The sequence below is a fragment of the Tursiops truncatus genome, chromosome 3, assembly GCF_011762595.2.
Source record: "Tursiops truncatus isolate mTurTru1 chromosome 3, mTurTru1.mat.Y, whole genome shotgun sequence".
Classification (NCBI taxonomy): domain Eukaryota; kingdom Metazoa; phylum Chordata; class Mammalia; order Artiodactyla; family Delphinidae; genus Tursiops; species Tursiops truncatus.
Genome location: NC_047036.1, coordinates 117497051 through 117520490, shown reverse-complemented (window position 1 = coordinate 117520490; position 23440 = coordinate 117497051). Strand labels below are relative to the sequence as shown.

The following is a 23440-nucleotide window of genomic DNA, read 5'->3' as shown; positions in this document are numbered from 1 at the left end:
ATACGAATTTGTTCTATCGTGTTAGAAGAAGTTATAAAATTTTAAATCCAGTTTCTACTCCCAGTCAAATTGCAGTGTGCCTGTAACTTCTGAAAAATGTGATTTCTTTTCAGTCTCTGTATACATAACCTTGGGGAATTTTTTTTCCTTCATAAACTCATTGTGTGCATAGCTCACTAAAGTTGAGAAGAAATGCCCATTTGTTTTATTGGAAATCAGTAAGTTCTGAATTCAGGCAATGTCTTTCTGCAAACATGAAGAAGGCAATAAAGCCAATGAAGTCAAACATATACTTTCTAGGGAAGGGTTTTGACCTGTCAGCATTGGACAGGGCCCATCCCAGTGTACACCCTCTGGAACTGTGCAGATGGGGTTACTGAAAAAATCCACTGCAACAAGTAAAGCCATGTGGTTGGAGTAAGAAGCAGTTCCCCCAAAGAAGAATGAAGGAGGAGAGGGGAAATATCTGGTAATACAAAACAGTAAGGGTTCCCTACACTCATTGAATTGATCAGTAATCATCCCTGACAAAAGAGCCATGATAGTTCATTTATTTGGACACAGAACACAGCTAAATATAATTTAGTTAAGCCCAGTTCCATTTTAATTAAGGATAAAAAGAAAATATTCACTCAATTGTCACTGCCAGACTTTGATGGGACCTTGTAAAGAGGGATATTTCATAAAATACTACAAATATAACCAACAAAAATAAAATCAAATATGGGTTAAACTGTGAAAGTAAATGATTTTGTGGTTAATAAAGATAAATGGTGCATACACAGGGCTGGAAGGGAAAATCTGACATAAGCTAGTAACCTGCTGCTCATAACTTACTTAGGGCTTGGCAGGTATCACACATATAGAAGGAGGAGGAGTTTGAAAAGTATAATTTGGATTTTACCAAAAATACCTCTGAACTTGCAAACTGTTAGACAAAGACAAGGAGATAAAATGTACTCTCAAGCACTTTATATTCTGTAACAGAGATTAGGGTGAACAAGGATGTTTTCTGTTTAGAAGGAAAGTTAAAACAGTGATATTTAATAATTTCACTTATTGGCAAGGATACTATATTGTAAAGAGAATATTAGTATTACTAATTCCTTGAAAGTTATTTTTTTAAATTCACTATTGGTATGTTAATAACATTTAGCAAATATTTATTAAGCATTTATAATTGGCTTGGTGTTGTTTTAAAAGGGCCAGCATATTCTTATATGAAGCTCACAAACTAATTTAATGTGTTGATAATTTTGTTAAGTCTATATTCATAGAAAATATGTATTGGCTATTGTGGTATACTGAAATACACATAAATATGAATGGCTATTTTAGCATTTAGTCATCTTTAGCGTTTATCTTTAGTTTTCCACACTTTAGTTACCCTAAACTTATACTGGGAATACAAAACAGTAAGTGTTCCCTACACTTATTGAATTGATTGGTAATCATCCCTGACAAAAGAGCCATGATAGTTCACTTATTTGGACACAGAACACAGCTAAATATAATTTAGTTAAGCCCAGTTCCATTTTAAATAATATCAAATACATTCAATAATATCACATTAAAATTTTAAATATTTGATTAAATAATATTAAATACATTAAAACTTTTCCCTACATAGCAGTAGTGATGACAATTGTCACCACTACTTAGAAATACAATCTTAAGGACTTTGGAATATAATTTTTGTAAAAAGGATAGATTATTCAATTAAAAATTGTTTAAATAATGCAAATAAAAATTTACTTTTGTTCAAATTTTCAAATATACTTGAGTGAGAGTAATTTTTAAAAACTACTAACGATAATATAGAGAAAATACTGTGCATACCCAGTACCTGATTTTTTAAAATTTCACCCTAAGGAACAGTAATAAAATAATCAGGAAAACGGACCGTCAGTATTATGCATTAGTAACATGTAGGTTTAACTTAAAAGAGATTTCTAACTTATTAAGTAGGGTTTAATAGAATAATCTGATACTTAACTGAACAGGAAACTATTCCGAACGGTGGGGTTTTCCTCCATTTCCCTCCTAGTGCCCTGGGGAGGGAAGTTAGGGTGAATAGGTTTCAGAAACTTGAACTCGCTGGTCCCAGGGCCTCCCGTCAGACACACCTCGTACTGGTAGCTCTGGGACAGGGTCCCCGTGCCGCTGACGTCCACCAGGTGGCCCGGAAAGTGGCCCTCGGACACCGAGCAGCGACCCACCGAGGCCGCCCCGCCCCTCCTGCACAGCCGCACTGCGACGAACACCAGCACCGAAAAGAGGAAGAGCGACGACACCGACGCCAAGGCCACCACCAGGTAGACGGTGAGCGGGGCGGCCGGGGCCGCGTCCGCCGCTTCCGCTTCAGGGGCCGGCAGGTAGGGCTGCGAGAAGCCGTCCACCAGCAGCACGTGCAGCGTGACGCTGGCCGAGAGCGGCGGCTCGCCGTTGTCCTTGACCAGCACCAGCAGCCTGTGCTTGGCCGCGTCGCGCTCGCTCAGCAGCCGGGCCGTGCGCACCTCGCCGTTGTGCGCCCACACGCCGAACAGGCCGGGCTCCGTGGCCTTGAGCAGCTGGTACGACAGCCAGGCGTTCTGGCCCGAGTCGCCGTCCACCGCCACCACCTTGGTCACCAGGTAACCCGCCTCGGCCGCCCTGGGCACCAGCTCGGTGCAGGGCGCCGAGGCGTTCTGCAGCGGGTACAGCACGAAGGGCGCGTTGTCGTTGTCGTCCGCTACGAGCACGCGCACCAGCGCTTGGCTGCTGAGCGCGGGCGAACCGCGGTCGGCGGCGCCCACGCGGAACTCGAACGCCCGCAGGGCCTCGTAGTCCAGGGACCTCAGGGCGAACAGGTGGCCGTTGTCCGGGTTGATGGACACCAGGGAGGCCAGGGGCACGTGCGCGTCGAGGGGCGGCAGCAGCGAATAGGTAACCTGGGCGTTGGCGCCCGCGTCTCTGTCTGTGGCGCGGACGCTGCCGATGTGCAGGGCGGGGCTGTTGTTCTCGCGGACGGACAGGGTGTAGGAGGTCTGGGTGAAGGCGGGGGCGTTGTCGTTGACGTCGGACACCAGCACGGTTATGTTGTGCTCGGTTTTCAGCCTGGGGGTTCCCATGTCAGTGACGGTGATGGTGATGTTGTACTCGGCTCTGCTCTCTCTGTCCAGCGCTCCTTCTGTTACCAAGGTGTAGAAATTTTCAACGGATGTTCTTAGAAGAAAGGGAAGATTGTCATCTATAGAACAAGTAACCTGTTGGTTATGTCCAGAATCTGCATCCGATACGCTGAAAACTGCCACTATGATCTCAGGCAGGTTTTCAGGGATGGGGTTGGTAAGTGACGACATAGTCAGTTCGGGAGCATTGTCATTCACGTCCAGGACCTTGATGACTAAACTGCATTTTCCTGATAGTCCCCCACCATCTGTGGCCTCAACATCCACCTGATATGATTGAAATTCCTCAAAATCCAATGCCTTTCTCAGTCGAATTTCTCCCGTATTTGCGTTTATTTCGAAGGGTTGGTTAACATCATCGACTTGAAATAGGGCATAAGATACCTGCCCAAAGGATCCTGCGTCTAAATCTCTCGCTGAGACGGTGAGAACCAGAGAGCCCACGGAGCTATTTTCAGGGACTTGGGCCTCATAGAATTCCTGAGCAAACTCGGGGGCGTTGTCATTGCTGTCCAAGACCATGATCTGAATTTTTGTGGTCCCAGACCGGGGCGGAGACCCGCCATCCAGCGCTGTGAGGATTAGCCTGAGCTCGGGCTGCTCCTCACGGTCCAACGCCTTGTCCAGTACCAGCTCTGGGGACTTCCTGCCGTCCTTGCGGTTCCGAGTGAGAACGTGGAAGTGAGGATTGGAGCTGATTTTGTAGCTCTGAAGGCTGTTGCTACCAGCGTCTAAATCCTGTGCCATTTTCAAAGGAAATACCTTTCCTGGCATAGTAATTTCTGATATTTTTAGTAGCATTTCTCTAGCGGGGAACTCTGGGGCGTGGTCATTTATATCTCTAATTAGCAAGGCAGCCTGAAAAAACTGCAAGGGATTTTCCAGTAACACTTGGAAGGGTAGCACACAGGGCTCAGTAGAGCCGCAAAGCTCCTCCCGGTCCAGTTTTTCATTTAGCAGCAAATCATAGGTCTCTGGATCAAACTGCAAATACTGCCTATTCCCTTTAAAAACAACTCGGGCGGCCCGGGCAGCGAGCTCTCCCATTGTGAGTCCCAGGTCCTTTGTCAGGTTGGCCACAAATGTGCCACTTTCTGTCTCCTCCAGTATAGAGTACTGAATCGATTCTGAACCTGCCTCCCACAAAAGAATCAATATAATAAAGATCACCACTTGCCTTTTCTTATGATGTACTTTTGTTTGCACCATCTCCATTGTTATGTCTGGTTCCAGAGGAAAAATCCTTTTCCAATCCCAATCACCACGTCCGCCGTTGACCCTCCAAAATGTCTGCTATAAAATTTCAAATTCGTTCTTATAATTTTCTGGTGGCGTCCACTCCCCGAACACTTCTATCTTAGCTTTAGCTGTGTGTTCTGTATTTTTTTCTTGGGTTTCTCCGTGAAATGGAGTCCACTGAATGCAGAGCTTTTATCCACTCTCTTAGCCTGCACTGCCACCATGCGTTCAAATTAATAACTTCGTGGGGTGCTGCAGGTCAACACCACATCCAAAATCTGAGCATTAAAAGGTTTTTTTAAAAGTCAGTGTTTCTCAAACTGTAGTGTGTGAAACACATGCATAAAGACTTACCTGGGAGTCTCGGGGTGTTTTTTCAAAGTCAATTCCTGAGCTCCCCTCTAGAACTTGAATCAAATTCTCTGGCAGTACTAACAGAAATTTGCACTTCAGTCTTACTTCTTAAGTGATTCTGATGCGAACTAACACATTTAAGAATCATTCCCTCAGGTAATGTAAACTTCCTATAACCAACTTTTATTCATTGGCAGTGCAGTTTATCTCTGAGGAGCAGTGTAATTTCTGAATCCAAGTATACTATTTAATTGTCCCATCAACAAACTATACAAAATGTAAAAGTTGGTTAGCAAGACCAATCTTAAAATACACAATCATTCTCTAAATTATATGGCTAATAATATGATATGAACAACATACTTACTTTGTTTTGTGGGCACACCTGCACAGTACAGGGAACAATTAGGCTATTAGGAAAATTGAGGCCAAGAAATACTTATGATAGAAGTATCTAATCAAATTAAAGTATTTAAAAGAGGGACTAGGAGCAATCAGGTATCTGTCATAAGTAAGCATTTTAGGATTCCCTTCATTTTTGTATGGGTAGAAATGGTCATGATTTTATTAGTGGTCTTCATTTTATTGTAACTTTTGGGTTAAATTTCCCTGCTATATTAAGTAATTAATCAAGGTCCAAATATATTGCCCTGTTGTAAGAGTATATGCAATGCAGAAAACAAACATTCAAGAATCACCTCTACCAGTCTCTCACAACAAGGATGACACTAGGTCCTATAAATATAAACCAAATAAGGTAGTGTGAAAGGTGAATTATATTTGAGTGGATACCTTGGAATTCAATGATGGTTCATCATGGCTATATTCATTCACAGCTCACCAATTTCTGCTCAGATAAATTGGAAAATGTATCTCTAAACTTCCTGAGAATACATTAAATGGGTCAGTGCATATCTGAGTACACAAAATACACCAAACATAATTCATTTAAGAATGATTTCATATTTATTGAGAGGTGAAATCAATCGAGTTCAAGCAAAATTCACTTCAGGTAAGGAGTGAATATGGAGGATTAAAAATGATATTTTTCAAAATACTTCAACTCTAGCTAAAATAAATAAAGGTAAATAAATCTAAACTCTGAACAGATGAAGTCATTTTGTAGTTGAAAAGCACCTCTATCTACCCAGAAGGATAAAATTAAGATCATTTTGTTTCACTTGATAAATGTTACTGAGAACAGACTTCCTTGAGGATCTGAATAACAAAATACACTGATGAAGTAAAACCAACAATCATAAACATCTTAGATGGGTTTAGTTTCTTCTCTGAAACAAAATTATTTCTAGCTCAATCCTAAATGCTTCCTCCTTTCAGTGGGCAGTCTGAGTTCTGATTCCAACTTAATGGCATCGCTGGCATCCACAGTGTCCTTTATTCACTCTCTTTGCCTGCAGGCATCCTCAAATACAGCTTATTAAAATATTTTTTCATTTTAAAGCAAATCTTAATTATTAGTACAGTATGTGTAAAAAATCAAGTTAGATCATTGAAGTGTCTGTGAGAGCATTACCTGTTATGATAGAGAGAAAGAAGATAGTATCTTTTTGTTATCTTCTTTGGTTTCCTCTTTTTTTTTTTAATTTATTTATTTTTGGCTGCGTTGGATCTTCGTTGCTGCACGCGGGCTTTCTCTAGTTGTGGCAAGCGGGGGCTACTCTTCATTGCCGTGCGTGAGCTTCTCATTGCGGTGGCTTCTCTTGTTGCAGAGCACGGGCTCTAGGCGCGGGGGCTTCAGTAGTTGTGGCTCGTGGGCTCTAGAGCGCAGGTTCAATAATTGTGGTGCACAGGCTTAGTTGCTCTGAGGCATGTGGGATCTTCCTGGACCAGGGCTCGAATCCATGTGCCCTGCATTGGCAGGTGGATTCTTAACCACTGCGCCACCAGGGAAGCCCCTCTTTTTTAAAAAAAAACTTTTTTTTTTTTGGCTACATTGGGTCTTTGTTGCTGTGCACGGGCTTTCTCTAGTTGTCGCGAGCAGGAGCTACTCTTCATTGCGGTGCACCAGCTTCTCATTGCAGTGGCTTCTCTTGTTGCAGAGCACGGGCTCTCAGGCCTGCGGGCTTCAGTAGTTGTGGCACGAGGGCTCAGTAGTTGTGGCTCACGGGCTCTAGAGTGAAAGCTCAGTATCTGTGGCGCACAGGCTTAGTTGCTCTGTGGCATGTGGGATCTTCCCAGGCCAGGGCTCGAATCCATGTCCCCTGCATTGGCAGGCGGATTCTTAACCACTGCACCACCAGGGAAGCCCCAAGAAGATAGTATCTTAATGTAACCCCAAAAGATATCAGTTGGGTATGTGAAGAAACTGCCTTTTTGGAAAGTGGATTACATTAGATTCCAACAGGAAAATGCTTCTCAGTTGCTTTGATTTGATCGGCTAGAGTTGAATTGACTTTGCTTTTACAAACGTCTCACAAGGAATAATTCATTTCAAGTCTTTATTATGGAAAAAGTTCAACATATACAAAGTAAACAGCATAAACTTGCATGTACACATCACCCAGCTTCACAACATTCTGTCTTGTTTCATCTGTACTTTTTCCTCCACTTTATGCCTCCCACTCAGTGTTTTTTTTTTGTATAGTTATTTTCTTTTTTTAACATCTTTATTGGAGTATAATTGCTTTACAATGGTGTGTTAGTTTCTGCTTTATAACAAAGTGGATCACCTATACATATACATATATCCCCATATCTCTTCCCTCTTGCATCTCCCTCCCTCCCACCCTCCCTATCCCACCCCTTTAGGTGGTCACAAAGCACCGAGCTGATCTCCCTGTGCTATGCGGCTGCTTCCCACTAGCTATCTATTTTACGTTTGGTAGTGTATATATGTCCATGCCACTCTCTCACTTTGTCCCAGCTTACCCTTCCCCCTCCCCGTATCCTCAAGTCCATTCTCTAGTAGGTCTGTGTCTTTATTCCCATCTTGCCTCTAGGTTCTTCATGACCATTTTTTTTTGTTTTTTAGATTCCGTATATATGTGTTAGCATATGGTATTTGTTTTTCTCTTTCTGACTTACTTCACTCTGTATGACAGACTCTAGGTCCATTCACCTCACTACAAATCTCAATTTCATTTCTTTTTATGGCTGAGTAATATTCCATTGTATATATGTGCCATATCTTCTTTATCCATTCATCTGTCAATGGACACTTAGGTTGCTTCCATGTCCTGGCTATTGTAAATAGAGCTGCAATGAACATTGTGGTACATGACTTTTTTTGAATTATGGTTTTCTCAGGGTCTATGCCCAGTAGTGGGATTGCTGGGTCGTAGGGTAGTTATATTTTTAGTTTTTTAAGGAACCTCCATACTGTTCTCCATACTGGCTGTACCAATTCACATTCCCACCAGCAGTGCAAGAATGTTCCCTTTTCTCCACCCCCTCTCCAGCATTTATTGTTTGTAGATTTTTTGATGATGGCCATTCTGACCGGTGTGAGATGATATCTCATTGTAGTTTTGATTTGCATTTCTCTAATGATTAATGATGTTGAGCATTCTTTCATGTGTTTGCTGGCAATCTGCATATCTTCTTTGGAGAAATGTCTGTTTAGGTCTTCTGCCCAATTTCGGATTAGGCTTTTTGTTTTTTTCATATTGAGCTGCATGAGCTGCTTGTAAATTTTGGAGATTAATCCTTTGTCAGTTGCTTCATTTGCAAATATTTTCTCCCATTCTGAGGGTTGTCTTTTCATCTTGTTTATGGTTTTCTTTGCTGTGCAAAAGCTTTTAACTTTCATTAGGTCCCATTTGTTTATTTTTGTTTTTATTTCCATTTCTCTAGGAGGTGGGTCAAAAAGTATGTTATAGAGTGTTCTGCCTATATTTTCCTCTAAGAGTTTTTTTTTTTTTTTTTTTTTGTGGTACGCGGGCCTCTCACTGTTGTGGCCTCTCCCGTTGCCAGACGCGCAGGCTCAGCGGCCATGGCTCACGGGCCTAGTCTTTCCGCGGCATGTGGGATCTTCCCGGACCGAGGCACGAACCCGTGTCTCCTGCATCGGCAGGCGGACTCTCAACCACTGTGCCACCAGGGAAGCCCCCTCTAAGAGTTTTATAGTGTCTGGCCTTACATTTAGGTCTTCAATCTATTTTGAGTTTATTTTTGTGTATGGTGTTAGGGAGTGTTCTAATTTCATTCTTTTACATGTAGCTGTCCAGTTTCCCCAGCACCACTTATTGAAGAGGCTGTCTTTTCTCCACTGTATATTCTTGCCTCCTTTATCAAAGATAAGGTGACCATATGTGCATGGGTTTATCTCTGGGTTTTCTATCCTGTTCCATTGATCTATATTTCTGTTTTTGTGCCAGTACTGTATAGTTCTTTTCTTAAGATAATGTTTACACAAATTGAAATGCGCCAATCTTAACTGTATCATTTTTAACAAATGGATCCATCAGTGTTAAAGATAATGAACGTTTCCATGATTCACTGGGAACTGTCTTAATTATATTTTCCAGGTTAATTTTAATAATTATGTGGCAAAATATTGGTCTCCTCTGGACACAACACAGAAAGGTAAACAATGTAAAAAATCACCGTGTCCCATGCTCTTTCTTGCTTATGTATGCTAATTTGAAGTGACCATTTCAAGATTAATTTAGTTGTATTATTACCAGTGAGTTGAAATAGTACTTTAACTGATGAAACATTGTAAAGTGTGTTAAACTTAATTTTATTTAGTTAACTTATAACTGTTGCATAGCTGATCAAGCTGATTTCCATTTATATGCCACATGTGTTTGTTTTCCTTTCATTCCATTATAACATTTAAAAAATCTTCAAGTTATTAAAAATGAAAGATAAAGACTAAACTTCAAGGATGGATTGAACCTCTTGGAAATCTTTCTAAATTTAGTTATGTGCAAGGAAAAACACAATTATTCAGGGAAAAGACAGAAATGATATATAAGCCAATAACTTATGAAAACCTTTCAACTGATGTGATATATGCCTCAGAAAAGTTTTAAAATATAAACAGTTTGATGCTAAACACATTTGAAATCTGAAATGGTTGGGGAAGATCATTCACTTCAATATATTTGAAAATTTTCCCTTGAGACTTTGTGTTTGACCCATGGATTAGTTAGAAGTGTGTTGTTTAGTTTCCAAGTGTTTGAAGATTTTCCTGTTATTTTTCTGTTGATTTTTAGTTTGATTCCATTGTGGTTGGAGAACCCATGCTGTATGATTTCAATTTTTAAAAATTGGTTGAAGTTTATATTATGGACTTGTTTAAATGGTCTGTCTTGTATATGTTCTCTGAGCATTTGAAAAGAATGTGTATTCTGGAGTTCTTGGGTGGGTGTTCTATAAATATGTTGGTTGATGGTATTGAGTTTTCTGTACTCTCGCTGATTTTCTGCCTAGTTGTTCTGTCAGTTGAGATAGGGTTGAGAGAGGGTGTTTAAGTCTCCAACTTTAATTGTGGATCTATTTCTCCTTTCAGTTCTATCAGGTTTTGCTTCACATATTTTTCAACTCTGTTGTTTGGTGTGTACATATTTAGGCTTTCTATGTCTTCTTTTATCATTATATAATGTCCTACTATATCTCCAATGTCATTTTCTTTGCATAATATATTTTTCTATCTTTTTATTTTCAATTTGCCTGTATCATTATATATATTTTCTAATTAATTAATTAATTAATTTTTGGCTGCATTGGGTCTTCATTGCTGCGCATGGGTTTTCTCTAGTTGCGGCAAGTGGGGGCTACTCTTTGTTGTGGTGTGTGGGCTTCTCACTGCAGTGGCTTCTCTTGTTGCAGAGCATGGGCTCTAGGTGAGCAGGCTTCAGTAGTTGTGGCTCATGGGCTCTAGAGCGCAGGTTCAATAGTTGTGGTTCACGGGCTTAGTTGCTCCACAGCCTGTGGGATCTTCCCAGACCAGGGCTCGACGCTGTGTCCCCTGCACTGGCAGGAGGATTCTTAACCACTGTGCCACCAGGGAAGCCCCTGTATCATTATATTTGAAGTGAAGTTTCCTATAGACAGCATATGGTTGGTCATTTTTAAAAACCCATTCTGCCCATCTCTGTTTTAATTGGTGTGTTCAGACCACTTACATTTAATATAATTACTGATACGTTAAAGCTTAAGTCTGCCATTTTATTTTTTATTTGTCTATCTTTTCTTTCTCCATTTTCTTTTTCCTGTCTTCTTGTGGGTTATTAGAATGTTTTTTAGAATTCTACTTTGATTTCTCTATAGTGGGTTTTAGTGTATCACTTTGTATAGCTTTTATAGTGGTTGGCCCACACATAACTTATCACAGTTTACTGGTTGTCATTTTACCAGTTCAAGAGAAGGGTTGAAAACCTTCCTCCCTTTACTCTCCCCCATTTATATTGTCTTAAATATTTCCTCTACATACATTTTGAACTATATCAGACAGTATTATAATTTTGGATTCAACCGTGAAACATAATTTAGAAAACTAAATTCTAAAAAGGAAAAGGAAAGTCTATTGTGATTACCCATATTTTTGTTTACTGTGTTCTTCCTTCTGTCCTGATGTTCCAAGATTCCTTTTTTTATTGATTCCTTTCTGTTTGGAGAACTCCCTTTAGCCTTTTTTTTTTTAATTTTTTTTTTTAGGGTAGGCCTACTGGCAACCAATTTCTTCCAGGAGGATATTTTCACTGGACATAGAATTCTGGGTTAATTTTTCTTTTCTTTCACCACTTGGAAAATACACCATTTTCTTCTGACATCCATGGTTTCTGATGAGAAATCTACTCTCATTCAGATAGTTATTGCCCTATGGGTAATGTGTCATTTCTTTCTTGCTGCTTTAAAGATCTTTTCCTTCTTTTTAGTTTTCAGAAATTTGACTGTGTCTTTTGGTATAAATTTTTTGTTTGTTTGTTTATCTTGCTTTGGATTTGTTTGACTTCTTGAATCTCTGGGTCTCTATCTTTTGCCTCATTTGGAAAGTCTTCTCCTCTCCTTCTGGAATTCCAGTGACACAAATATTAGATCTCTTGGTATTGTCCAACAGGTCCCTGAGCCTCTGTTAATTTTTACACTCTGTTTTCTCTCTTTTGCTCAAATTGGGTACATAATTGCTATTGTTCTATCTTCTAGTTCCCTGACTCTTTGTCTTCCTGTTGTTGAGCTCATCTACTGTTTTTCATTTCAATGATTGTATTTTTAATTTGTAAAAATTCCATTGGTATTCCTTTATATTTCTTTATTTCCTTGCTGCCACTTTACATTTCTTTTCTGAGAATATTTTTTCTTTTGTTTCAAGCATGTTTATAATTGCTCATTGAGGCATTTTTCGGTCCACTTAAAAATCATTCTCAGATATTTCCAACATCTCTTTCATCTTGGTGTTGGCATCTTTTAATAGTCTATTTTACTCACTTCGATATCTTTCTAGTTGTTGTTATGACCCAGGTAGTACCTTCCTAGATGTGCCTGTACCCAAAAGGAACTCTTGCTCAAGTGCATGAGGAGATGTATTCAAGAATGCTTATAGCGGTATTATTATGGTAACAAAACTCTTGGAGCAACCCAAAAGTCAATCAACATTAAAATGAATTTAAAGGTGAAGGTGTATTTATATAGTGGAATACTGTAGAGTGATGTAAATGAATGAACTGCATTAACATGGATGAATTCAATACCATAATGATTGAAAAAAGCAAGCCCACAGATGATCCATACTACATGAATCCATTTATATAAATTTCAAAGACAGACAAAAATCAAACAATGTATTATTTAGCTATATATGTATATCTGATATAATTACAAAGAATAACAAGTAATTAATTAAAAATTCAGGATAGTGGTTGATTATAATGAGGGTGGAAGATGTTATCATGGAGGCACACAGAGATTTCCAAGGTCTTGGTATTGTTCTAATTCTTAAGCTGGGTGATGAACATTTTATTATTTTCATTTTAAACTGCACATATACATTGTATACACTTTTTGGAATGTTTAATAGATTTCAAAATAGAAAAAAATAAAAACAAAAAAGTAATGTCTTTAGGGTCAGGCTGCCTGGACTCAAATCCTGATTCCACCACTTACTAGCTAGGTAGCCTTGGGCAAGTTACTTTAATTCTGTATGTCCAGTTTGTTCATCTCTAAAATTGGCATACCAATTGTACCATTATTTTGAGGATTAAATGAGATATGTGTAAAGAATTTAGAAAACAGTAAGGTGCATAGAAATTGTATAATAGTAATAATAATAATACATTGTATGTAACATATAATTTTAATAATTATTAGTTTCCCTCCAAACCTTCCTTCAAAAACATTAAGGCTCATTTCTAAAGAAATAAAAGAAAATTTTTTGGAGAACACTAGGATATTTATTCCTGACACTTGCCGGGCCACCTCCTGAAAAGAGTTCTTTGCCCATTCATCACAATGCCCCTTGAAGTAAAGTCTGATATTTTATAAACCTGGCTCTGCACTACCTCACATGGAGCACCATGTCAAAATTTCCACTCAGGACAGAAACTTGGGTGCAGACCACCTTATCACACAAAAGCAGAGAAGACTTGGGACTTCCCTGGTAGTCCAGTGGTTAACACTTCACCTTCCAATGCAGGGGATGCAGGTTTGATCCCTGGTCAGGGAGCTAAGAACCCACATGCCTCACAGCCGAGAAACCAAAACATAAAACAGAAGCAATACTGTAACAAATTCAATAAAGAACTTAAAAATGGTCCACATCAAAACAAATCTTGAATAAAAACAAAGCAGAGAAGAGAAAACAGCAATTGCTACACACCAGCTACTCAGTTTCTTTTTCTTACATATGAACAGATAATCTATCACCAGACATATGAAAACCACAAATGACACAGAAACACAAAAAGAGAAATGCAACCTCCAGGAAACAGATCATTCAGGAAATAAAGTGAACTTTGAAAATCCCAAGTGCTACTATGGAAAAGACACAATCAGATAATAAGAAAACTCTTCGGGATTTAAATATGCCACTAAAATTAAAAATTCAAAAAAAAATTCAATAAAAATACTCAAAATAAAATGAGGGACTAACTCTAAGTTAGGATATAGAGGAAAAACCAAAGATGTAAAAGAGAAATATAAGAAAGATAGAGAAACAATTTAACATGTTTAATATCCAACAAGTACAAGTCTCAGACAAACATAACAAGCTAAAGTTAGGAATACAATTATTAAGGAAATAATACTAGAGATGAAAAAATCCCAGATATGAAAAGGCACGAATCGTTAGAATGTATAAAACATTGAATGACATAAGTAACATGTAAGACATTTATGAAGTGGAAGTGAAAACTAAATGCATTTTCAGATATGCAGAGACAGAGAAAGTTTATTTTTGTGCACTCTCTCTTAAGAAGCCACTAGAGGATATACTGTAGCAAAGAGAAGGAATTAAAAAAAAAAAGAAGAAGGAAAGAAGGAGACTTTCTTGAACCCTACCGCAATCACCTAACATAAGCCCAAATCCTCTAACTCCTTTGTAGGGCACTGTTACTTAGTTGACCCATGGTTCCCCATGGTGTGCAGTCTCCCTCATTATAAGTCAGTAAACCCACCTTTACTGACTATAATGTTCTGATATAATGTGTTCCTGGTGATCTTTACCTGCAGGGCATTCATAATTTATATGGTCATTAAAAGTAAAATTTTAACATTGCTTTTCAGGTTTTAAAACATCTATAGACAAACAAGGAATTCTTAGCTACAGTTGAAGAATGGGTCATTAACCCTAACTATATAAAAGTAAAAGCGCATTTTTGAGAGGTTTGAAAGTATAAGGGAAAAACAAGTAACAGGAAAAATAAGAATTCTATTAGTTTCTTTCATCCAAGAAAATCAAAAGAAACTATTGTTAGTGGAACAATAAATGGAGCTTTCATTTTGAGCAGAGAAGTAACAGAAAATAGTGAGACAGCTATATGTGAAGGATGTATGAGAGAAATTTTAAGTACCAGATACCAAACAACAATAGCATGAAATTAATTGTTTAAAGTTTACGAAAAAGTTACAAACATATTCTTTAGTGATAAGAAAGTGTTTAAAAAGTTAGAAAATGAAGGTTTAAAAGTGCTTTCCAAAGGGATAAAATGAAAAACAGATAATACCAGGTGTTGGCAGGAATGCTGAGGAACTGGTATATCCAGACACTGCTGAAAGCAATGTAAACTGGGACAACCACTTTGGAAAACGATTTGGAAATATCTACTAAAAGTGGACATGCACTTAACTAAATGAGTAGTAATTCCACCCTTAGGTATATACCCAACAGAAATGCATATACATGTTTGTTGAAGGACATGTAAGAGAATGTTTATAGCAGCATTATTCAAACAGCCAAACGTTGCACCAACCCCAATATCCACATACAGTAAGATGGGTTATAAATTGTGACATATTCATACAGTGGAATTCTATACAGCAACAAGAATGAAGAACTAAAATTAAAAGCAGTATCACGGATAAATGTCATAAACATATTGTTGAGAAGCCAGATGCAAAACAGTTCACACTCTACTATTCCATTTATATAAATTCAAAACAGGCAAAACTGAACTATAGTATTGGAAGTTGAGATATTTGTTATACTTGAGCTGGTAGTGATTTTAAGGGGTAATTTGTGTGGCACCTGGGATGCTAATAATGTTTCGTTTCTTCAAGATGCTGATACCAAGTATGTTCACTTTCTGAAAATACAGTGAGCTGTGTTAAGGATTTTTCACTTTTCTGTATGTATGTTATAATTGAAATAAAATATTCATTTAAAGAATTATTTGCCAGTAGGATGAGAGCTAGGAAAGAAGTGTAAATAGAAGTGTTGGTTTTCATCATGCTTTCTCACGTATTATATTTGTTATATGAATGTATTCCTTTGCAAACAAAATGAATATTTAAACATTTTAAATTTTTGCTATTTAGCATCAAATAACTTAGAGCGTGATGAAACAGAATGAATATAGAGAAAACAATATTTTATTAAGACAGTTCATTGCAACAAGTACCAAGGGAAGGAGCAAAAATTTCAGGAAAATCAACAGCATGCAAGGATTTGGAATGGCACACTATAAATAAATGCAATGACAACAGAATTTAGTTTTCAAAAATTGGACAAGGGAAAGTTAACTGGACTAATTCATTACAAAAAGGAAATCAAGGCTATATCGGAAGATGGAATTTTTCTCCATGACGCCCTCAAATTCGGTATCTGGGGAAATTAGAGATAAATGACAAATACCTTGCATCATGATGAGATCCCTAACTGAATCCAGAGCTATTCCTGAAGTTGGCGTTTTCCTCTATTTCTTCACCAGCGCCCTGGGTCGGGAGGTTGGGGAGAATCGGCTTCAAGAATTTAAACTCATTTAACCCGGAGCCTCCCGTCAGACACACCTCGTACTGGTAGCTCTGGGACAGGGTCCCCGTGCCGCTGACGTCCACCAGGTGGCCCGGAAAGTGGCCCTCGGGCACCGAGCAGCGACCCACCGAGGCCGCCCTGCCCCTCCAACACAGCCGCACCGCGACGAACACCAGCACCGAGAAGACGAAGAGCGACGACACCGACGCCAAGGCGACCACTAAGTAGACGGTGAGCGGGGCGGCCGGGGCCGCGTCCGCCGCTTCCGCTTCAGGGGCCGGCAGGTAGGGCTGCGAGAAGCCGTCCACCAGCAGCACGTGCAGCGTGACGCTGGCCGAGAGCGGCGGCTCGCCGTTGTCCTTGACCAGCACCAGCAGCCTGTGCTTGGCCGCGTCGCGCTCGCTCAGCAGCCGGGCCGTGCGCACCTCGCCGTTGTGCGCCCACACGCCGAACAGGCCGGGCTCCGTGGCCTTGAGCAGCTGGTACGACAGCCAGGCGTTCTGGCCCGAGTCGCCGTCCACCGCCACCACCTTGGTCACCAGGTAGCCCGCCTCGGCCGCCCTGGGCACCAGCTCAGTGCAGGGCGCCGAGGCGTTCTGCAGCGGGTACAGCACGAAGGGCGCGTTGTCGTTGTCGTCCACCACGAGCACGCGCACCAGCGCCTGGCTGCTGAGCGCGGGCGAGCCGCGGTCGGCGGCGCCCACGCGGAACTCGAACGCCCGCAGGGCCTCGTAGTCCAGGGACCTCAGGGCGAACAGGTGGCCGTTGTCCGGGTTGATGGACACCAGGGAGGCCAGGGGCACGTGCGCGTCGAGGGGCGGCAGCAGCGAGTAGGTGACCTGGGCGTTGGCGCCCGCGTCTCTGTCTGTGGCGCGGACGCTGCCGAAGTGCAGGGCGGGGCTGTTGTTCTCGCGGACGGACAGGGTGTAGGAGGTCTGGGTGAAGGCGGGGGCGTTGTCGTTGACGTCGGACACCAGCACGGTTATGTTGTGCTGGGTTTTCAGTCTCGGTGTCCCCATATCTGTGACGGTGATGGTGACGTTGTATTCCGCTCTGCTCTCTCTGTCCAGTGGCCTCTCTGTCACTAGGGTGTAAAAGTTTTTGAATGTGGGTTTCAAAAGAAAAGGGAGATCATTCTGGATGGAGCAAACCATCCTACCGTTGTCCCCGGAATCTGGATCAGAAACACTGAAAACGGCCACCACAGTCTCTGGGGAGTTTTCTGGGGTAGAGCTGGTGAGCGTCGACATGGTCAGTTCGGGGACGTTGTCGTTCACATCCACCACCTCTATAACTACAGTGCATTTTCCTGAAAGGCCCCCGCCATCTGTGGCTGCAATCTCCACGTTATAATATCGAGTTGCCTCGAAATCCAATGCCCTTTTCAGACGAATTTCTCCTGTTATTTCGTCTATTACAAATGGTTGAGTAGCTTCATCACCTTGGAATAGAGCGTAGGCTACATTCCCATTCGTTCCTTCATCTAAATCTCGGGCGGAGACAGCGACAACTAAGGAGTTTAGGGGGCTGTTCTCCGGAATCTGTACCTCATAGACCGACTGTAAAAACTCAGGGGCGTTGTCATTGATGTCCACGACTTCAATGCGGACTGCAGTGGTCCCGGACCTGGGCGGAGCCCCACTATCCAGCGCCGTGAGGGTTAAAATGAGCTCAGGCCCTTCCTCCCGATCCAGCGGTTTGTCCAGCACCAGCTCTGGGTATTTTCTGCCATCTCCGCGATTATGAGTGACAACATGAAAATGGGAGTTGGGGCTGATTGTGTAATTCTGAATAGTGTTGCTACCTATGTCAGAGTCCTGAGCTATTTTCAAAGGAAACACAGTCCCTGTCTGGACGTTTTCTGGGATTTTTAGGAGCATTTCCCTCTCGAGGAACTCTGGGGAATGGTCATTTATATCTGTGAGCTGCAGATCAGCTTGAAAAAACTGCACCGGGTTTTCCAGTAATAGTTGGAAATGCAGTATGCAGGGATCTGTCGCCCCACACAGCACCTCCCGGTCTAGTTTTTCATATAGAAGCAAATTCCCGGTCGTTACATCCAGCTGCAAGAGCTGTTTATTTCCTTTGTAATGGATTCGCGCGCCCCGAGTGGCCAGTTCCCCCACCCTGAGCCCCAGGTCTTTTGCCAGGGTGGCCACAAAAGACCCACTTTCAGTTTCTTCTGGCATGGAATACCTAACTGCTTCAGAGCCAGCCTCCCACAAAAGCAATAATATAGCAAGAAAGATAACTTGCCTTTTCTGTAGCGTTTTTGCTGGTGCAGTCTCCATTGTTCAGACCCGGTTCAAGAACTTGCAGTTTCTTCAATTCCGTATGCAATCAACCCAGATGATTTGGTTAAATAAACTCGAATTAGATCTTTCTGACTGACCTGCAGTAGAACGATGCCCTTCTCTGGAGATCTCTGCCTCTAGATCTTATGTAAAATGCTTCCTTCTTTTAGAAAGCATTCAGAGTTCTGATTCCCAGCTTAATGGCTTCCCGGGTATCCACAGAGCCATTCATTCCTACTCCTAGCCTGCAGCACCACCAGGCGTCCTTATTTACTATTGCATATAGTATTTGCCGTCTCTTTCCAAGTTAGAAAGTCACAGAAGTGTTCCCAGTTGTATCTCCACTTCTCAGTTATTGTAAGTTCTAAATAAACATGTGCTAAGTTAACTTCCAGCGAAAGAATACTATTCAGAACAAACTAAAACACTAGTATTCCTCATAAAATATCTTTTGAGTACTTGAAGAAACTTTCTTTTGTGTGATTCTTATTTGATTATATTCACGAAATAAGCAATAATGGATGTTTACAAAAGTTTACGCTATTAAAGTTATTTTTATTTTAAAATATTACATATTAGAAAAGGGCATAAATCATGAGTGTACAACTCAAAAAATTTTCAGGAAGTAAACACACTCATAAGCAAAACCTAAATTAAAATTAAAATGTTACAAAAACCCTAGAAGCCCCCTCCTCTCATTGCCCCCTCCCCCCAAAGGTAAGCACTCTCCTGATTTCTATTATCATAGAGCATTTGAACTTTTATACAAATGGAGTTATAGAAATATAACTATGATTTCTATGATAATAGAAATATAGATATAACATAGAAATATATATAGAGAGATATATATAGAGATATATATATAGATATAACATAGAAATAGATATAACTATGATTTCTATGATAATAGAAATCTCCTGATTTCTATTATCATAGAGCATTTGAACTTTTATACAAATGGAGTTATAGAGTGTTATGTTTGTCTTCTTTCACTCAACATTACCTTTGTAAAATTCATCTGTTACATATTGTTCTAATTTATTTTATTCTCATTGCTTTATGGTATTCTATTGTATGACTATACCACCATTTGTTTTTTTATTCTCCAGTTGATGGACACTGGGGTTTTTCAGTTTGGGACTATTTTGAGTAGTGCTGCTATGAACACTCTTGTATATGTCTTTTGGTGTCTATGTGTGCATTTATATTTACTATATTCCTAGGAGTTAGACTGTTGTGCCTTAAGATGTGCACATATATATATCTTTAATAGATATTGCAAAACAGTTTTCAACTGTGTTTTTACCAAAACCAGCAGAGTGAGAGTTCCAGTTGCTCCATATGCTTGTCAACATTTGATAATATCTTTTAATTTTAACCTTTCTGATGAGTGTGTAATGATGTCATATTGTAATTTTAATTAGCATTTCCCTGATGATTAATTAAATTGAGCACATTTTCCACGTTTATTTTTATTAGTGTATATTCTTGTGAAGTACATAAGTTTTTTGTCTATTTTTCTATTTAGGGTATTTGTCTTTTTTTCTTATTAATCTTTAGAAGTTCCTTATATATTCTGGGTATAAGTACTTTTTTAGAAGTATGTATTGCAAATATTCTCTCCCATTCTATGGCATGCATTTTAACTCTCTTGTGGTATCTTTGAAGAACAAAACTTCTTAACTTTTACTCTAATTTTTCAATATTTTTTATTTATGGTTAGAACTTTTTGTGTTTTAAATCTTTGCATACACTAAAGTGAAGAAAATATTGTTGTATGGTGCTTTTGAAAAATTAATTACTTTACTTTTCACATTTAGAGCTATAATCCTCCTGAAATTATTTTTTCATGTTAATGAGGTTAGGGTCAAATTATTTTTTTTTCATATAAATATCCAAATGACTGCACCATCTATTGAAAAGAAGTTCCATTCCCAATTGTTTCTGACGTGCCATTTTTTTCATAAATCAGGGGTCCATACTTCTGTTCAAGAGCCTTTTTTTCCCATTTTTCTCTTTGTTTATCCCACAATACAATATTATCTTAATTACTGTACTTCATAATAGGTTTTAGTATCTGATTGCTAAGTCCTCCAGTTTTATTCTTTTTCTTTAAGACTGCTTTGGTTATTATTGTCCCTTTGTATTTCCATATAAACTTTACCTTTCTCTTTTTTTAAAGATTTTTTTTTGATGTGGACTATTTTTTTTAAGTCTTTATTGAATTTGTTACAGTATTACTTCTGATTCATGTTTTGGATTTTTGGCCACAAGGCATGTGGGATCTTAGCTCCCCGATCAGGGACTGAACCCACATCCCCTGCATTGGAAGGCGAAGTCTTAACCACTGGATGACCAGGGAAGTCCCCATATAAACTTTAGATTCAGCTTGTCAGCTTCCACAAAGAAATCTGAAGTTTTGTTTAGGATTTTATTGCATCTGTAGGTTGAGAAGAACTGACATATTCCCAATATTGAGTCTTCCAACTATTGAACATTATATATTCCTCTGTTTATTCAGATATTTAACTTTTCTCAATAATATTTTATATTTTTCAGTGTAGAAGTCTTATGCATATTGTTATGTTTGTTTCTAGATATTTGATGTTTCTGAAACTATTGTAAATGATGCTTGACATTTTTAATTTTCTGGGTTTTGTTGCTGTATAGAAATACAATTATTATTTGCATGTAGACCTTATATCCAGTGGCATTACTTACTTCATTTATTAATCCTAATAGTCTACAGATTCTTTATGACTTTTAATGTATACAATCATGTCATTTTTAAAAAAGACTTATTTCTTCTCTTCCAATCATTGTGTCTTTTATTTTTTCTTTGCTTTATTCCACTGGTTAGAACCTATAGTAAAACACTGAAGTGAAATAGTAAAGGCAAGCATTCTTGTCTCATTATTGATCCCTGAGGGAAAGTTTTAAATAATTTACCATTAAGGATAATGTTTACTGTAGGTTTTAAAATACTTTCTGAAAGTTCCCTTCTGTTTTCAGTTTGCTAACAATTTTACCATGAGTGTGTGCTCACTAGTGACTTTTTTCTGTATCCATTGACGTAATCATATGATGTTACTCCTTTACCTATTAATGTAATGTAGTATATTGATTGGATTTGCATTCCTAAAATAACACAGTTTTCTCATAATTTATTATTTCTATTTTATATATTTCTGAATTTTATTTACTGATATTTTGTTTAGAATGTTTCCATCTGTGTTTGTAAAAGACATTGGTCTCTAGTTTTCCTTCCTTATGATGTCCTATTCAGGTTTGGATGTCATAATCCATTGAAGTCATGCTGGTACCCAGATAATCTGGGAAATATTTCCTGTTTATCTGTCTTCTAAAAGATTTTGTATAAATTGGTGTTAGTTGTTCCATGAGTATTTAGAAGAATTCACTAGTGTGAACTGAAGTGGCAAGGTTTTTAATCACAAGTTTAATTTACTTAAGATATGACTAATCAGATTTCTTCTTGTTTCAGTATATTGTGTTTTTAAAAGATGTTTTCCATTTTACATAAATTACCAAATTTATTGGCATACAGTTGTTCATAACATCCTCTTTTATTTTTTAATGTCTGTAGGATTGGTAGTGGTGTTCCTTTTTCATTCCTGATATTTATGATCGATGTTTTCTTTCTTTTTAACATTAGTCTTATGAAGAGTTTTTTTTTTTTTTTGTCGCGGGGGGAGTTACGCGGGCCTCTCACCGTTGTGGCCTCTCCCATTGCGGAGCACAGGCTCCGGACGCGCAGGCTCAGCGGCCATGGCTCACGGGCCCAGCCGCTCCGCGGCATGTGGGATCTTCCCAGACCGGGGCACGAACCGGCGTCCCCTGCATTGGCAGGCGGACTCTCAACCACTGCACCACCAGGGAAGCCCCTTATGAAGAGTTTTTAATAAGAGTTATTAATTATTACATGGAACCAACTTTAAGTTTTGTTAATCTTCTTGGTTGTATATTTGTCAGCTTTGTATTTATTTATGTTTATATATATATGTATTATTTTCTTCCTTCTACATTGGTATTTGATTTGTTCTTTTTCTAGCTTCTTCAGATGAAAGCTTAGATTATTGATTTTTAACCTTTCTTTTCTAACCTGTGCATTTAAAATTTTAAAATTTCCCTGTAAAATCTGTTTTGATATATCAGATCTTAACTTTTACCCAGTTCAAAATATATGTAAATTTCTTCTGTGATTTCTTCTTTGACTGATGGATTATATTATTTAATTTTGAAGCATTTGGGTATTTCTTTTAAATTTTTATTTCTGCCTTAATTTCATTGTCAGAGAGCATATTGAGTGATTTCAATTCTTTAAAAAAAATTAGAGACTTGCCTTATGACCCAGAATATGGATAATTTTGATATATGCATGTGCATATAAAAAGAATGTGTACTCTCCAGTGTACTATGTATGTCAGTTTATTCAGATATAATTATTGTGTTGTTCAGATTTTTAATATTAGGTGTGTCTTCTTATTCTATCAGGGGTTGAGAGAGTTGTAATACATCCTCTTCCTATGACTGGATTTATCTATTTCTTATTTATGTTCTTTCAGTTTAACTTTCTATATTTTGTAATTATGGGGATATATTCAGTCTTAGAATTGACATACTTCTGGTATATTTACCTCCTTATCATTATGAAATATCTCTCTTTATCTCTAGTAATGCATCTTTCCTTAAAGTCTCCTTTGTCTTATGTGAGTATATCTATACTTGGTTTATTTTGGTTAGTGTTTGTGTCATGTATCTTTTTCTATTTTTAAATTTTCAAACTTTCTGTCATAACACACACACAGAGACACACACAGTTATGTGACAGCATATAGTTTAATTTTTCTTAAACCTAATCGGACAATATTGGTTGTTTAATTGGATTATTTAATCCAATTGCAATTAATGTAATATTTGATATCTATCCACTTATATATACCATCTAAATTTTTGCTATTTGTCCCTAAAGTTCTTTCTTCTTTTTG

General features: G+C 38.9%; 2 protein-coding genes across 3 annotated transcripts; both read right to left on the bottom strand.

The window, feature by feature from the left end:
- Positions 1–1931: 1931 nt before the first annotated feature.
- On the bottom strand, positions 1932–4602 carry LOC141278333 (protocadherin beta-6-like). 2 transcript variants are annotated; one of them, XM_073802606.1, is made up of 2 exons: positions 2127–4602; positions 1932–2051 (listed from the first exon to the last, which is right to left on the bottom strand). In XM_073802606.1, exons 1-2 carry the CDS (start codon positions 4383–4385, stop codon positions 1992–1994), a joined length of 2319 nt encoding a protein of 772 aa, XP_073658707.1. In that variant the 5' UTR covers positions 4386–4602; the 3' UTR covers positions 1932–1991. The 2 variants fall into 2 exon arrangements, with proteins under 2 accessions (XP_073658707.1, XP_073658706.1); XM_073802605.1 differs by having other exon boundaries at positions 1987–4602.
- A 7805-nt stretch (positions 4603–12407) lies between these two features.
- On the bottom strand, positions 12408–19060 carry PCDHB5 (protocadherin beta 5). Its single transcript, XM_019924575.3, has one exon. It carries the CDS (start codon positions 18426–18428, stop codon positions 16038–16040), a length of 2391 nt encoding a protein of 796 aa, XP_019780134.2. The 5' UTR covers positions 18429–19060; the 3' UTR covers positions 12408–16037.
- Positions 19061–23440: the final 4380 nt, after the last annotated feature.

What these genes read in the sequence shown, in the direction of transcription:
- PCDHB5 (XM_019924575.3), bottom strand. Translation starts at nt 18,428, where the DNA reads ATGGAGACTGCACCAGCAAAAACGCTACAGAAAAGGCAAGTTATCTTT.
- LOC141278333 (XM_073802605.1), bottom strand. Translation starts at nt 4,385, where the DNA reads ATGGAGATGGTGCAAACAAAAGTACATCATAAGAAAAGGCAAGTGGTG.